General features: G+C 39.4%; 2 protein-coding genes across 2 annotated transcripts; one reads left to right on the top strand and one right to left on the bottom strand. All coding sequences in view use genetic code 11, as the record gives it.

Moving 5' to 3' along the window:
• Nucleotides 1-1,676: 1,676 nt before the first annotated feature.
• Nucleotides 1,677-2,266, bottom strand: EGR_10043 (hypothetical protein; the record flags this gene model as incomplete). The annotated part of the gene is made up of 2 exons (XM_024499292.1): nt 1,677-1,759; nt 2,170-2,266. 2 exons carry the CDS (start codon nt 2,264-2,266, stop codon nt 1,677-1,679), a joined length of 180 nt encoding a protein of 59 aa, XP_024346302.1.
• A 5,374-nt stretch (nt 2,267-7,640) lies between these two features.
• Nucleotides 7,641-11,159, top strand: EGR_10042 (hypothetical protein; the record flags this gene model as incomplete). Its single annotated transcript, XM_024499291.1, has 5 exons — nt 7,641-7,744; nt 8,834-8,962; nt 9,896-9,930; nt 10,780-10,898; nt 10,992-11,159. The coding sequence occupies 5 exons, from the start codon at nt 7,641-7,643 to the stop codon at nt 11,157-11,159; spliced, it is 555 nt and encodes a 184-aa protein (XP_024346301.1).
• Nucleotides 11,160-17,256: the final 6,097 nt, after the last annotated feature.

The raw sequence follows: 17,256 nt of genomic DNA, 5'->3' as shown, positions 1-17,256 counted from the left end.
CATGACCTTGGACCAAAACCCGCCATCAGTACAGGTAGAGTACACCTAGCGTACATCCACACACCATACATGCATCACTCCCAGTCAGGTCAGGAGGCAGTGAGCAATGAAAACGACATTCAAGAGGGCTTAATGATTGGGAATTAATTGGAACTCTTAGGAAGACGAATAGGCGCGTGTTGCTGAGATTGAAGGATTCCCTGTGCAGTTCATAATGAAGCATCAACTTACGGTACAAATGAATGCAAACGAATGTCATTGTAGTTTGAACCCGCATTCACGATTTGGGCAGTTTCATAGGAGATATGCACCACTGCCCTCCCATTTGGGCAAAAGTGTTGCAAATTTACCATAGATTTTGTTCTAGTTTCAGTGCACAGCTAAATGCTACTCAATTGCATTTGGACTCTATCAACTCCCAAATTTCATTTAATGAGCAGTGAGAGGTAAGCCGTATCAATTACGAAGGCCAGAGTATCAAATAGGGGCAGGAGTAAATATTGTTTGTTTGCAGTTGATTTATTTTAAAGCACTTTTGGTAAGTGCGTTTCCCCATACCTTTTTATCCCCTTGTGTAATCCATCGTGTTCGATGAGATCGTACCTCAATCAGCACGAAAATCATGCGACTGTTATGTAATTGTAGGTTTAAGTAGTGCACTTGAGGCTACGAATCCATTTTAGTTGGGTTATCTGTAAAAATCCAAAAGCTGCCTCTTAGCGGTGGTGCGGAGTGGAGCCCGTGAAAGTTCAGTCGCTTACACAGTAGTGGTGTTAATACATTCGAGAGTGGAACTTACAGGATCTTGAATGCAGGATGAAAGTTTGTTCTGGAACATTAGCATAGGGTTCCTTAGACCCTAACAACTGATCTGACTTGTTGAAATATCTCATCAAAATGAGCAGCACTTTTGAAACTGTCGTATTTACAGTTTCCCCCTTTGTAGCAATGGCATGTAAATGACACTTTGCCTGCAGGCGACTACTCAGAAGATGTTTGAGTTACTTTTGCCAGCACCACTTAGGGGCTAGATGCGTTTCAAATTTAGTAGAGTGAGATTTCGCACTACAAGTTTGCTCCCTAAGGTCAAACAGTATGCCGCAAGCATGTTCCAGATGGATAGATTTGGAAAAAGTAATTAATGTACCTTATTGGTGCCTCTTACTATGTAAAAGCTAACGGCGTATTCACAGGTGATAACAAACATAAATACTACAGATTGCGATTATTTTCCAGCATCCCAGCTAGTCTTACTAGTCTTCAATATTGCATCAACACCTATGTCAGGTGAGGTGAAGGTGCCACTGGTTTTGAGACTAATCACCTCCAATTATTCGGGTGCCTAATAATCATGTCTAGGTAAGGCAACAACTAGTGGAGTAGTTTGGAAGCAATCATCAACAATATTCGTTGGACATGGTGCACAGAAATTGGGATTATGGTGCTGATTAGCTATGCAGATCCTTCCGTTGTTTCGGTAAGACAAAACTTGGTAGTAGATTATGAACCTCCCACGCCTAAACAATGGGTGCTACTGGTCAGTTGAAGAATTTGAATTTCAAAACCTCTGCTCCGTTTTCCATTGTAAAGCCAAATCATTTCGAGTCAGTAGAATTGGACCAAAAATGACAAAAGAAAACAAAACGTGACTAATTTCTGTATTTGTCTGTCAACAGTTAACCACTATCCGATGTCGCATTGTTAATGTTAGTTGGCACCGAATGAATGGCGACTGATGTATCCTCCGCACTATGGAAGACTGTAGTGGAAAAAGATTTGCTCAGTATGCACAGCTCATTGGCCGTGATAGTTTACATGGATGAAGCAGTTGGTAATTTACATTAACTCACGCAAAATTTTATTTCAGGGCTACCGCCATGCAAACAAAGGCAATTCCAAATGTCAAGGGAATTCGGACAGACCCACTAGTCGAGAAGGAGCTTTCTTCCTCTCCTACGCAAAAAATATTCAAATGAGGACATTATGTAAAAAATTAAGGTTGCTCAACTGTAAACTGTGTGGAATCGAGCACCAACAACTGCCATGTAGTAAGTAGCTCAATATGTGCTCTTCAACTATGATGCAGAAATTGTCACCAGGAGAAGGAGTTAATGAGTAATACCCCTATGATGTGGAGTTTGCACATCGTAATCACAAGCACCAGCTTACCAGTGGGTGGTGTTTCAATTGTTCCGACGTAAGACAAAATGCTGACTGCACCTCGAAATGCCTCCACATGTACATCGTACGAGGTGCAAGGGTCCATTTTGTCGAGAGTGATTGCTCCAAATGAAGAGTTTGCTATTTTATGGATAGGGGGCTGCGGGGGTTTAAACTGTACTACAGTTACTGCAATTTGGTTTGCGAGAAGTGCATCCATGCTTTCCATGTCCCAACTTATCTGATAGGTCAGAGGACCCACGAGACTCAAGTTAAAGTAACACGAATTCCAGAACTCGCCTGTTCTTTCGCATTTGTTATCGAAACTCCTAAAAAATACTGCAAGAGTTGTTATTGTGCAAACTAGTTTAGGCTTTCTTTTCTGTTAGTTAAGAAAATACAGAAATTTCCCCCTGACACGATGAAAATAGTAGCAAAAAAATAGTAGTAGTAGTAGCAAAAAAAAAATAGTAGTAATGCGACTTTACAATATTCATGTCTTCAAAATACAGCATTTAACCCCTTTTTTTCACAAGGGATGAGAGTTATTAAGGACTACCATTCAAAATGGAGCTTAACATCATAATAAGATGTGCATGTGTTAAGTATGTTTGAGAAGTTAGCCTCTTGCACATCTTACATTCCTTTTATATTTTCTTCAGTCAAATTTATGCGTAAAAGCTTCATGCGACTAGACTTAGCGATTGTTGCCTACAATGTACCTCCACATCATTTGTTCACCTACTCAGTGTGCACTGAAGGGTTGGAGTGGAGAGAAAACAAATGGCGATGCCTCGCTCATATCAAAGTTGGCATTGGGAAAACACATATGTTAAACAAACTGAAATCTGTGTAGAAAACGTTTGTGCTGGTATATATAGAGCGTATTTGGGTTGGAATTTGGGGTGAAGTTAGTAATGAGACAGCAGTATCACGCCTCTCTCACTGGTAGGTGGCAGTGTGGCATTATGCAACAATCATTAAAAACTAGGGGGAGTAGGAGGGTTTCAAATTTAATAAGCGCTGCTCAATGGAAATGTGCGTATCATGGTTTGAAATGAAAGGACTACACCGATGCAACAGGCACTATTATTTGTCAAATGCTCCTTCGTGTACGTTGAGCAGAGTCATATGACAGAAGGCATCTTACCACGGTCACCCCTGTTTCCAGTAGCCAAAATGGAGGTAGCAAGCAAAATGAGCCAAAATTGAACCGCCATTGCTACTTTACAAATGCTTTGTGTTCACAATCTGCGACACACTTTATAGAAATGCTCTGCACACACATATCAGCCTATTGGATACCGTGCTCTTGACCTGCAAGACAACTTCTGCATTCATTCAATGAAAGCTAGCAGATGTTGATTTGCCTTAGTGATTCCACCTTCAATTTCTACACTCGCCAGCATGGACATCCACAGCACAATCATGTAATTAAAAGCGGAGTTAACTTTTGCATCACTTTGAACTTAACTATTGTGTGGAAGAAGTGTTTCGAAATCTATACCACCTTGGATGTGTCCTTTCCTTATTGAAGAACTCGTCACGATTGGGGGACCGGAGTGACTGCAGTTGTGCCATGCCACGACTTCCGGCATTTGAACTGCGGTCAACTGAAAAATTGGCAGACGACACTTTGGTTGGCACTGCATTGTGTCAAGGGAACGAGATGACCACGGTGAACGAAGGCAGTAAAAGATATGGACATCACCGGAGATGCGTGCTATTTGACTTAGTGAGTATAGCGTATTTTCGTAAACCATTTTCGCAGGGCACCTTTTTACTCTGAATTCCAACATTTCTCTACCGAGTGTGTCGATGAGATGCATACAGATGCACAGGTATTATGTATTACTTCACCATTCATGGTCGTCATTTTGAGCACATCTTATGGAATCTACAAGAAGGCAAGAGGTGGAATATGAAGCAAACGATATACAGTCTTGTCAGGTGGGATTGCGGTCACCGAAGACGGAGCAAAACAGGTGAGCGCATTGCCAACACTAACCTACTAGACGGACCTCCCTAGCCTCTTACGGTTGGCATATCACCACAGGCTTTTCGTTGAAGGTATGCTAATATTGCTAGCCCGCTGCATAAGTTAATAAAAAAGCAGGTGAAAATTTTTTAGGGGAAAAAAGCAATATGAAGCCTTTAAAGAATTAAAATGAATGCCCTGCCCTACACCGATTCCAGCGTTGCCCCACCGTTTGCACTGCATGTGGAGACATGCGACGCAGTCGTAGGCAGTGTACACTCACACAGGGGCAAAGATGGAAGGTAGCACGTCAATGCCTACTCGTGTGACTGATTCAGCGAAAAAGTGTGATGTAACAGTGCAACATAATGCGAGCTCTAAGCTACCATCAGGTACTACCCGATGACGAGGAAATTCACAATGAGAATGGGTTATTAGACGCTTACCAGGTTTAAACAGTGAAGGTGATAGACCTTTCAGCTGCACATTAATAGAAAGAACCGCAAAAATGCAGCTTCAGAGAACATAGAGAGAGGGGAATGTGCATGGTAATGCGGAAGCTCCAGCTAGTAAACCAGGTCAGGCCAAAAAAGGTGTTGTTGTGCGTGCCATAGTCTTAGGCGCAACTCCAAAATAACATTAAAAATTTAAAAAGAACCAATTCGAAAAAGTGTTCTGGTATGTGAGACTTCCCTCACATACTCTTATAAGCCCGCAGTGCAAGAAATGACCTCTTCCACCATGGTGGACAGACATATAAGGCAAGAATGGCGCAGGGCTCTCTCTAGAGACTAGGGTTTTGCGGTATTAAATAAATGTAGGTTCTTCTAAGGGCCTTGTAGACCCAGACTCATTAGTACAAGAAGGAATCCAAAAGTTGCATGTGCATCTGGGCGATGTGGGTATAAAGAAGATGCCAGGTGCCTCAAGCAAAAGATATCGGTGGCCTTCGCTCTCCCGAGACATACTTGATTCCTGCTGGGCCTGTTCTACTTGCAGTTCTTTCAAGGGTCCATACCTCACAGTGATCGCAGCACGTCAGCCCATGCCCACTGGGTTTCCAGAGGTAAGGGTAGGTATAGACGTCATGGACCCACTGCCACCCGCCAAGAGAAGAAACCGATATACTCTGGTTATGGTAGACTATTTCACGAATGTAGCCGAGGCAGAACCCATGAGGACACAAGATGCAGAAATGATTGCCTTTGGTTTCGTCGGTAGGTCTATTTGTCAGCATAGAGTGCCCAAATCTGTTCATAGAAATGAAGGCTCAGAATTCGGAAGTCGAATTATTACGGGATTATTCAAGACCTTCCTCATCTCAAAGACATGTGGAGCACCTGGGCATCCGCAAGGCAATGCACAGGTGAGTAGAGCAAACTGCACTCTGATTAAACTACTAAAAGCTTACACCAAGGATGCACAAATGGAAGTCTGGGACATAAGTGTAGGACGTATTTTCCTAGCGTACACAGCTACAGTTCCCATATCAACTGGCGTTTCAACGGTTAAGATGATCACAGGGAGTAAAGTGTGGGTGTTTTCTGATATCTCCTTTCTAAACAAAAGAGTATCAACCAACTACACCCCCGCTTGCATACCCTATCTAAAAGGAGGCATAAAAATGGTATCATCCTACGTCTGCACTAACGACTTTCTCATTTTAGGCAGGGGAAATATTGTAATACGATGGTTGCTTTTCCCTCCGTATTGGCGAGAAGCCACTTTTGACTGGGCCTATGTATAGTGCCGGTGGGCTGGCCTTCAAGCTACGCCAGCAGCCCAAATACCTTTTTTGTACTAGTATATATATTCTGCTCGAGCATTATATCTTCTTTCGTCTTCAGAGAAGTCTTGGGACGCTACAATATCACTAAAAACACAGACGGATTAGCGTCTACCAAGAAGGACACTTAGTGCAAATATACAGAACAATTCTCCCACCTGGACTATGCCGTGAGTTTTATCACCCTTGGCAAAGGCTCTCCCACCCACAAACTACCTCGTCTGCAACGCATAACTATGCACAGCCAATAACCGTTCATGACATCATGATGCTTCCTACAAAGGTACACCACCGCTTGCATAAGAAGATGAGATTTGCGCACTAATGGAAGAATAAAATGCACTTAATGGCATGTTTAACGACAACTTATAATGGTAGCACTGGGCACGGTGCTAAAAAGACGAGGGAGCTATGAAACACTCATGTGGTTAAAATGGACCTCTAAGTTGAGAAGCGATTTGAAAACTTTAAGCTCGTAATGGGGGAGTGGTCAGAATTCATCGAGGCAGAGAAAAGCTTATAACCCCAACTTTCCCATATCAATGCTATTTCAAATTACCCCTGAATTAAAAACATGTCTTATTAAATCAAGCTGTCCCTTACATGGGTACGAAGGCCGGGAAGGGGGAGAAAACTGAGGAAGGTGCTACAATACATTAATGATATTTCTGTCACCTATATAAATCAAGAGGCCCCTTTCCTTTTAAAATCACACAATGCACACTTTTCAATAAAAAGGGGTTCTGTGTTTTGCTTTTTCATTTTAGAAATCAGTTTGCTAATATATCCCATACGACAATGATTGATTTATAATACTCATGCATTCCAGCAGACCAAGATTGAAAAATCTTTTGGTAAAAAGGTCTAAGCTGCTTTTTGAACTCTAGAAAACTTGTTAAGCTAAATAAGTCTTAAATGAGCAACGGTTAGTATATTTTGCCACTTTCAAGGTCATCGCGTGTATTTCAGCATATTATCTGTCGGTAAGGTGGGTTCTTTGCGGACTTTAACAACGATAGGATTTTGCCTAGATAGGCTTCATTTGTTAAAAAAGTGAAAAATTGTCAACAATAGGTTTTATTTAGTTGCAATAACGGTCTAGGCCTTAAATAGAACATGAGTGTATGTCTATGGTGTCGAATGTGATAGGCATCGAGGGATCAGTGAAGAACACCAAATTTGAAAGTGCACTTGCTCAACTTAGGAGTTGTTGTGGTGCAACCTGTGTTTTGATGACTTTACTGTGTTTTTGGAGAAAATTTGCCGTTAACCCTTTTCTGGAAGACTTTTCACAATTGCATGATTACAGTTGCAATCTCCAGGTTGGTGCAGTAGCCATGTTGGTAGAGTATATTGTATTTGTAGGATGCGGATACAGCAGTATTGGCTGCTGAAAGGGTACTTAAGTATGCCTCTCTCCACTGGTAAACTGGTTTGCTTCTTCTGCAACATTAGACAGTTTGAATATACACGACTCGAGGTGGTAAAGGTTCGGCTACCAATGGGACGTTGACGTGACTTGCTGCCTGAGTCTTTTCGCAAATCTAACAATGGAAAACCAAATCGAAATGTGCCGAACTTGTTCCACACGTTAAGGCTAAACTCAAGTGCTTATAGTATGCCTTCGCCACATTCTTTAGCATCCTCTACTTACATAAGATTTGAGAAAATTGCACTACTGATAGGGACATCCTACTGCTGGCTGGCCAGAACTTGATGCCATCAAGAATTCGTCCACTTTCTAGCATCTTATTTGACCGTGTAGATAAATGCAAAGCTGAACTATCAGCCAAAACATTAAATAAGTTTAGTTATATAACGTATTTTGGATTTCATTAATTGTTTTGCTCACTTTACTGTGTGCAAAAGAAATTTAGGATCTGATGACACCAAGACGCTAGCATTAATTAAAGTGCCTAACAATCTGAATTAGGCGACATTCCAGCCTTGTGATGCTCATTTGTTAGTCGAGTAATAAATTTCCGTGCGCCCTAAGGCCTCAAAGACGGCGCTATGTGAAGTCTTGTTATTTCTACAATAAATTAAGGGAATCTGCATGGGTAATGAAAATATTCATTGCAAGCAGTGAAGAATATTTCAAATAAGGCTCAAAACAGCCGTTTTGGAAAATGGTTCTTAAACGGTGCACCTAAGCAAATTTTCCTAAATTATAGTTGTTAACTTAATAATTTATCTTTACATATATTACTAACCGTGTTACTTGGATCTCTTGTGCACTAAATTTGATCCTAGATAGTAATACTTTAACCAAGCTGAATTCGCAGGTGTGGAAATGTGGCCTTCTCATTAACTAATCAAATACATAAATAAGGGAAGATGTAACTTTGAAACAAAAACCTGTGATTCCACATGGACAAGCACTTCTGAGGTCAAATGCTATGCCAAAAAAATTTTTTCGAAATAAGTCACAAGTTTTTCATCCCTGAATAACCCTTGCCTTCCACGTCATGCTCTGAGTGACCTCCCCTTTAAAAACGTAAGCAAAGTTCACTTTGTGCATTGTCTTGGGTCAAAAGCACGGAAACTGCCATTAATGTACCACATTCACATCATTGTAGTCCAATGATGACATTCACGTTAGAGAACCTGCAAAAACACCTACTATCCACCACATGTCAGTAAATTGGATTTAAGAGTCACTTCTACCGATTCCATCAGGGCATTGTAAAAGGAAAATTGAGACTTCACCTCATCAGTTAAATACTTGGATGTCGACACGTGCCGGGTTTGCTTTAATGCACCTAAGTTCGTAAGTGAGTAATTTTGGACTTTACCAGACACCAAAGACAAAGCTTTAATGCATAGAATGCAAATCAAATTGCAAAAGTGAACCACCCTAAAAATTTGAAAAAGGATATTGCATGTAACAGATGGTCGTTTTGAAGTAGAAATTGTTTACTGCAAACAAATGCATTTTTACCAATCGCATTTGTGTTCATCATAAATCAAATGAAAGCAGGACAAACATCTCATTGTCAGGTATTCCTTAAGACAGCTTCACAATCAAAACCCATCGAGTAAGTTGAAGTTCAAATTTTTTCATATGCTGTCAAACCCGAATTAACGTATTTTCTTACTTGTAAATAATCCACTATCACCACATATGAAGGTGCTGCTTATTGTGGAAGCCTTGCGGCGACAAGGTGCTACCTCGGACTAGCTGGCTGAGAAACCGGGTCGTACCATGATCACTTTTCTCCTCATTCTCAACCTGGCCATGTGGATATTGAAGACTTTCGAGTTTAAACATGCCGCCACCCATCCTCTCTACATGACGCACTACAATGAACTCCTCTGGAAGTTCATCATAAATGTCGCTCTTCCACTTATTGTCTTCTTCCATTTTCATTCCACTGTCTGTCTCGCTGATGTATGGAGTTGCACCTACCGATTCTACGGCACTGCATCTCTTAGGTGACCTATCAAATTTTTGGGAAAAAATATATTTATATAGTGCATAAATTGCACTTCTCTGAGATTTTTGCTTTATGGCAGCGCAGTGGATTGTTCGGTGAATTACGGGCATCATCCGGCATTTTGGATAAGTTGAGAGTGTAACTGCACAAATCAAGTAAAAGTGACCTTTACCTGAATCAACAAGATGAGCACATTGTTAAATCTTGATACACACAGATGAGCAGAACCAAAACCGCTTCATATACACATACATCACTCCTCTTGACCATACTTGATGCCGACTACTGAAAGCAAATTGTTGGAAATGGGAGAGGTAATGGCTAGGTTAATTAGTAGTGTGACATCCTTAAGCACTGCAAGTATGAAATCCGTTCATTGCAGCCAAATCCTTAAAATACAGTCTTAATTAGCTTAAGGTAAGTTAGTAAAGCATACATACCCTAGTAAACTACATAATGCCAATTGTTTTTAAGTTTTGGTATATGAATTTATACAATGTAAATTTTTTGAACTTATTGTCATGGTTTCCTTAGTTTAGACAAACTGACACCAAAATCACTCAACGTTGGTACGATACTGTGGTGACTTGATGTGTAGTCTAGCCATGTGTTGAATGACATGCAGGCCTGAGGCCCCAAATACTACACTTCTGCTCCGCGCTGTGGCCTTTGGGAAACGCTTGCCGCTCATCAGCCCTTGTGCTCCATACTAAAATTCGTCCTTTTGCACAACTTTAGATCATCATGATATGAGAAAAGATGCAATACCCCAAAAATCATCAACTCTCACTTCAAGATTGCCGAAGTGAAGAGATGACGCAATGATCAGAGAAAAATTAGAGCAATAAATATAAAACATGATGCAAGTAAAATCAAATGCGTGTCTCTTACATCTGATGATTAAATTATACAAAGTAAACACGAATGAGGGCCAACGCTTTGATAGTGGTGTCAAGCCTGTCCACCTGAACACACTTTTAGGGAACGCGCGACAAATTTACGTCAACTTCCTACAAAGTGAATTAGCATAAACTTTCCTTTTGACATATGCACATTATCCTAGTTCCACTTTGGCTAAGGAGTAATCCACAAAATATAAGCTTTGCATCAGTTATAAATTTTGGGTACTGAGTGGAAATGCATAAACCCGATGCGAATTACTTTAGTTAGGGAAAGTATATGACACCACATTTAGTCCGCTGTTAAATTTGACTGATATTTTGAAATTAAGTAGGCAGACAAGTAGACATTTGTACAGGCATCTGACACACTTCAAACAATGGAGGACATGCCAAAGTGAAGAAGCCTGTGTGGGTCGTGGGGGAGAATGAGCTGTATCAGCACATGTGATTGTTATGGCTATTATCAGAAAGGTAGCTGGCAGGATACAGGGACTCAATAAATACTTTGGTAAATAGGAGTAAGGAATATTTTGGATTTAGAAAGCACCGAAGACGGTGAGACTTTTTGTCATTGTATCGCAAAGCCCAAAATGTGTTCAAATTTTATGCTCTTTAAATTAAAATTTGACGTGACAGTAAGAGAAGCATGGGTGTTACTCAACAGACAATGAGTTGAAACCCTCGTAGGCGCAATTTCTTAACTGATTTCTGTCAAGTTGCATTTATAGTGTTGTGTTTTTAGAAAGCGCCTTTGCGAATTTTATGAAATCTTTGTTGGACAGATTCCGGGTGACTGTTATGTTGAAGTACCTATTATTACCTCCTTCAAACTTAACTTAGGAGGCATTGGTTTACGCAGGACCAAAAAATGTCCAAAATTATTTATTGTACGATAATCACATCAAAGGAATTAATTGCCACCGACCAATATTCTTTATGGAGCAAGGATCCCTAAATTATAATGTTTGAAATTTGCAATTTGATTCATTTGCTTAGCGCTCCTAACTCTGCTTCTAAGACTGTAAGGCATCCTAGAGAAATACCTCTGACTTGGGTGAATGAATTCTCATTTGTATTCATTTTTAGGATGTAACGTGATTAAAAGACAAGAAAGTTGCTCCGTTATTATTATGTTGAACAGAAAACGTGCATATTTATGCTAACCTCCCTTCGCCTTCCTCTTATGACTATTTATCTTTGAATAACTCACCTGAAGTTGATCCTATTGTTTGTGATTACTTGCAAGGCCGATGTTGCAATTTTGCGATGATATTCCTCCAAGGTAAAACGCTACTGATTTGAAGCTCCTGGTGCATTTTTTGGATCATGAGGAAATGGTATTGAACAATATATCACTACATCAAACTCCATTGATTCATTACATTACTTACATAATTAAGGAGGTTTTTATGGAATGGGAAGCCTTGCAACTGGAGGTGAATTTAAGAGAGAAAAAAGAAGTCAATTTAGTGACATAATTTCGTTTATGGTTTTCCACATAGATCCTGCCATGTTTACGGTATTAACTATCACCCTCTCCTAAATTTGCGAATGTTTGCAGAATGTTTTCATTGCCTAAAATTAGCAATAACCACCTTGTATCGCTAGGTAAAGGTCCTAGGTGTAGTGGAGCTCATTCCGTGGTTCCCAATGGCATTTCTACGTTCAATGCGTCTTTATGCTGTGCGGGTGCTTAACTCGTGAAACGTGACGGAATGGTACTGTGAAGACGACTTTTTGTGAGAGTTGTGAATAAATCCATTCATGTACATTCACACTTGTGATAGATCAGCGCTTTTGATCAGCATAGGGTGAGGCAACTAGTCGAAGCAGCGATGTGAAAAGAAAGGCCGGGATTTTCCAGATCGCACCGATTTATATGATTAAACTTGTCACTATTTTACAGTGTGTGAGCCAAACGAAAGTGAAAGTAAAACGAAAATGCAGAGGTTAGCAATATTTGCACAGGCATTTTTGTCCCATCTTCCGTGTAAATAATCAAAAGTAGAGGAAGGTGTATAGGTGTAGCTAAGATATTGTGCAAAATTAGAGTATTTAAAGCTTTGCCGAAATAAATGCGTTGACCTGTAATGATCGTCTTTTGCTGTCCATTCCAATCTAGGCCGAAGAACACAAGGTAGTTTACAATTAGCTTTTTCAGAAACGCACTCATCTGCCATTAATGCCATATGCTTTATATGCCAGTCAGAAGTTAACGTGATTTTCTGCTGTGAATTTGGCTCTCCTATTTCTGGTAGTCAATACTGACATCTGCACCTTGGTCTATTACATAAAACTCATTATGTTAGGTTTAGTTAAACGTGTATTTTTGACCATCTTACCAAAGACATGACCTTACAATAAAAATCTGAAAGAGATATCTGCCATCTTCAAATGCTTTGACAAAGCGTAGTGATTTACATGCGGTATTTTTACAACTAAGTTATTCAATTTAAAAATGCATTCTGATTGACAAAACTTAAACGATGCTGCATTTTCTGTGTTTTCCGAAATTTGAGTTTATTTTATTGCGTAGCGCAGTCACTTGCAAGCCGCTCAATTGTCACATTTGTGCGTACGTAATTTGTAATGGACGCTGCAGCCTTAGCATGGCCTAATGGCCCGTGACAATTAAATAAGCAATTTTTTAAATGTACCAACTCGTAGTAATTGCCATTTACACTGTAATCCGTGCAATCGAATACCAACTAACAATCTGCGTTTCCCATAAAATATACTTTTGCTTTTGAACGACATAGTGTGCATCATGATGTTTTTGGACATAATCAACAATTATTAATCTTACAGTTAAAATCCCTATTGCATATTACGCAGTTAAACTGACTCTGCGATGTATTATTAAAATCTACGGCACTTTGCCGGCTTTAATGAAAAAGAGATCAATGATAGCGTGCTCGAATATAATTTAAATTTAGAGGTGCACAAAACTTCTCATAATATAAGAATAGGAAGTATAGGTATGCAGTAACGTAAGTAACACTTTTAGCATGGTGTGCATGCAGTGAGATATTTACGTTACAGACTTATTTGACATTAAGTAACAGATGTCCTGATAAATAGCACACTATAAGTGAGGATGCAAAGGATCGGTTCATTCTTGGCGATTTTATGATATGCTAACCATTTACAATTAGCTGAGAAGTGACATTCAAATCGTAATACGTTATCCCACTCTAAAAAGTCCACTATGTCGCCCATGTTTCAGAAATGAAGAAACATTAGCAAATAGCAAGACAAAGAAACTAACGTCTTTAAATCGAACAAAATAGCAAAATAAAAAAATATGGAGGTTTATTGTGAGTAATAAGCTGAGTTCTGTGTTACTGTTTCCTTACGTATTCCAGTGTTCATTGACTAAAAACTTTCGAGTGGTAGATTGATCGCTGAGGCAACAACTTGTTGACGAGTTTTTCACTCGTGTGTTCGTTAATTCAGAAAATAACTTTTGCACAATATTTACTTCCATGGAGTTATTGTTTCCAAGCATACATGATTCGTCTTACAGAGTTGGCGACGTTTCTTTGACACTTGAAAAATATTAATAATTTGGTTAGCTGCAGGAAATGATATTGTGGAATGATTGAAAGCAAGAAATCAAGTAATAGTTACCTTAAGTCTTCAATTGGAAATGCCATAGTGCACATATATACTAGATGTTTCAGCACAAGGAGAAACGTTCTGTAACGCATCATTGCACATTTAGTAATTGACAGCAAACCTATCAGAGCGGATATTTAAACAGATTTAAAACACTGACAACAGCTAAATTCATAAATTGCAAAACACTGTTAGTTGGTTATTGAGAGTAAGCATCATTCAGCAAGCAACAAGTTATCTTTCATTTTATGCTTATACACTTGGCCTAAGTTAGCGTGAAAAAGCAAATATCTAAGAAACCGTGGGGAACACTAAATTTGGCTTATTATTATGGCTAATGGCTAATGTTAGCTTATAAAAAAGTAACTTTACAGCTATAAACACATGATGATTAGGTACTGCAAACATTAACTTTACTACAAAGTTAAAAGTCGTCTAAGCATACCGGACAGCCATACCCACATATTTTTTGCTTATAATTTCCAGTGATTTTCATTTGTTCTTAGGCATGCATGTCGATTCTATTCCGCAGAAAAATGATAATCATACTGTTAGTCTGAAAGGCGATTAGGAGATCAGGGACATCACATCCATTACCTCCTTACAAATTATTCCAAAATTTATGTCAGCATTTTGTAAAACATTAAAGGCATTGCAATCGTGACAGATGCAGGCACGCTTCTAAGCCATCACTTAGACCAAGCGCTTGTCTGCTCTTATGGTTCAACTGGGTTCTATTATTCGATTTGATAATTTCCAGAAGTTGAACATTAACTTTGTTTTTAAAGCTTGGTCACAAATGATTTGATTTTGTTTAATAAATAAATACCTTTAATTGAGTTCTCTTTGCCATTTCCATTAGCTGAAATAAATTCAGCAAAAGCGATTGCTAATCTTCACTTTGACTGCTTATACTGCAAGTAATTGCCTCGAGTAAATCCTAGTAAATGCTGCGTCTTGCCTGCTAACAGCCTATGGCACTAAACATGTTAAGCAATTTAGCGCATTCAGCTTGAATCTCAAATTTATAGCAAATTGCTTTACAACGGATGCTTTCTCCCTGTTTGTCTATTTCACAGAATCTTAATTACTACCTTTCCATCAAAGCAGCCAATTACATAGAAAATTTATAAATCTCTACAATGTTAAGCTAACGAAAGAAATGCTCTTCAAAAGTTGGATACAAAATTATCACTGGTGCTTTGATTTTAGTCGCGATCACCATCACGCCGCATTTGCGGCTATACGTTAAGGCCAGCCAAATGTGCAACAAGTAGACGTCACATTATCTTCTTCCCATTAAAGCAAAAAGGCTGTAGTATCAAGAGTCCTGGCTGAAACCGCATTAAGATTAAGCTTAATGAATAAAAATACATTATTAGGCAACACAAGAGCGAGAAGTCGATCAACACAGGATGACGATCATGCCGCAGAATGGAAGTACAACCTGTGGAGACCGAATTGCCCACCCAGGTTAGCAAGGGGTTAACAAATTATATGATTGCTAATATTCACTTTTGGGACCATTGGCTTATTTATTAATGTCAAGCACAATGCATTTTCTAAGAATGCAAAACCAGCGTGTTAGTAAAGGTAGTTCAGCATTGTCCTCCACTAAGACTTCCCAACTTTACCAATACTAAATTGCACCAATTACTCGGATTAAACATGTGAAAACGCATAACATTTGCAGGATTATTAAGCAGTCTTCGCATAAAGTAAATTCTTTATCCGTTGTGTAGGATTTATCGCTGACACTAAGGTGTCCAGTTCGGCACAATCCATTTAAAAGTCCCTGTTGCTACTCATATGATTTACAAGCTATGGTAGGGTGAGTATTTTTGTATAGGTAAGTTATGTCTCATCAAGTGGCCTAATACTGCATTTTTGTTTTCCGCAATGCATTATAGATCAGCCAAGCGATACTGAAAAGTGAGAAGCCCCGACAATGACATCTCAATCAATTGATGCGATGTCCAGAGTTGGTGACGTTGGATCACATAGTGAGAATGGAGCATTGACATTAAGAACTATATAGAGGTTAAGTGCTCCTTCATCCAACTAATTACTCTCTCGACTTTGATAAAAAGCGCATCCTTGGCGACATGTGCGGTTTGCTTGGTAGAATAGAATGCAAAGTAATTGCAATTGTCTCAAGTTTGAGCATTTCCGTGGCTTTGGTTGGTGGGTATAGACTTACCACTTCTCCAGCTCTGGTGTGATATTCGTTCACAGCCTGCATTCGATCTCCATTCTTAGTGCCCTATTTTCATTTTGTGATCATACATAATCAGCAACTCACTTCGCATTAGGTAATATTAACATTAGGAAGGAAACCCTCACTTTATACTACTACAAACAAGAAGCGATGCCATAATGAATTGGGTTGTAATGTAGAAATGTACCAATACAACATTCTGCATAGACACAATATAATCTCATCACAGTCAGATCTGTCCGCACGGCTGAACTACCTTATTCTGTAAAAGGCTGCTTCACTGCCTTCGTACTCCACGCTCACCGATGTTCCCAGGTGACAAATGCGCACAAATAATTGTTAAGTTCAGCGTTGTCACAAAAAGCCGAGTCTTTCTAATATTAATCTACTGCAGAACATCGGCAAAAGGACGAATACTTAATTAGTTGCCCATGTACACTCATCAATTTACTTAATAATTTATCGTGATGATAATCAGATAACGGTTATGAGGTACAGGCGTCCCAAATAAATGCATATATTTGGTGTTACATAAGGGTAAATCCTTCCTTAAGCAAAAATTTATATTATGTGCATTGTGGCCGCCGATTTACTAACCCAAAAACCTTATAATTAATTTTTAAAATTAACTTTAATTATCAAGAAAACAAGGGACAGTAATAAGTTGCCTTTATCTGATTGCGCCTGATACTATCGTGTTGGCAAACCATTCCTCCAAGTAGATGAGAATTTCTACCAAGCCTGGATGTGCTCTTACTTTCGTCAGGTAAAATTGTGGTGTGTAAGCTGGTAATTGCAATTCACTTCACTGATGCCAGTTGCAAAAGTGGACTTTTAGTGCTTTTATCGGAGTAAATCTTGGTAAGCCTACACGTTCTCTTTGCCCTTCGTAGCGTCAGCAGTAACTGCTTATTTTCGTCGTAATTCCTGACTTGGGCATATTTGGGACATGACCTAAGATAGTAGAGCTTATCGATATCTATTGGCAAGGTCTAAAAGGGAGAATTCGTATAGACTGCTAATTTTTCTAGTCAGCTGGAAAAACTTTGCTTTCTGACCTTCCAGCTAAACGGTAATGTTAACTGAGGTGGTGTCATCTTAGTGACAGTGACACCTTAAGCTCATTCGTGGCTTGGACAGTGGAGAAGGTGACCAAA

This window comes from Echinococcus granulosus (genome assembly GCF_000524195.1).
Source record: "Echinococcus granulosus chromosome Unknown EG_S00185, whole genome shotgun sequence".
Classification (NCBI taxonomy): domain Eukaryota; kingdom Metazoa; phylum Platyhelminthes; class Cestoda; order Cyclophyllidea; family Taeniidae; genus Echinococcus; species Echinococcus granulosus.
This window is presented reverse-complemented; position numbering and strand designations above follow the sequence as displayed.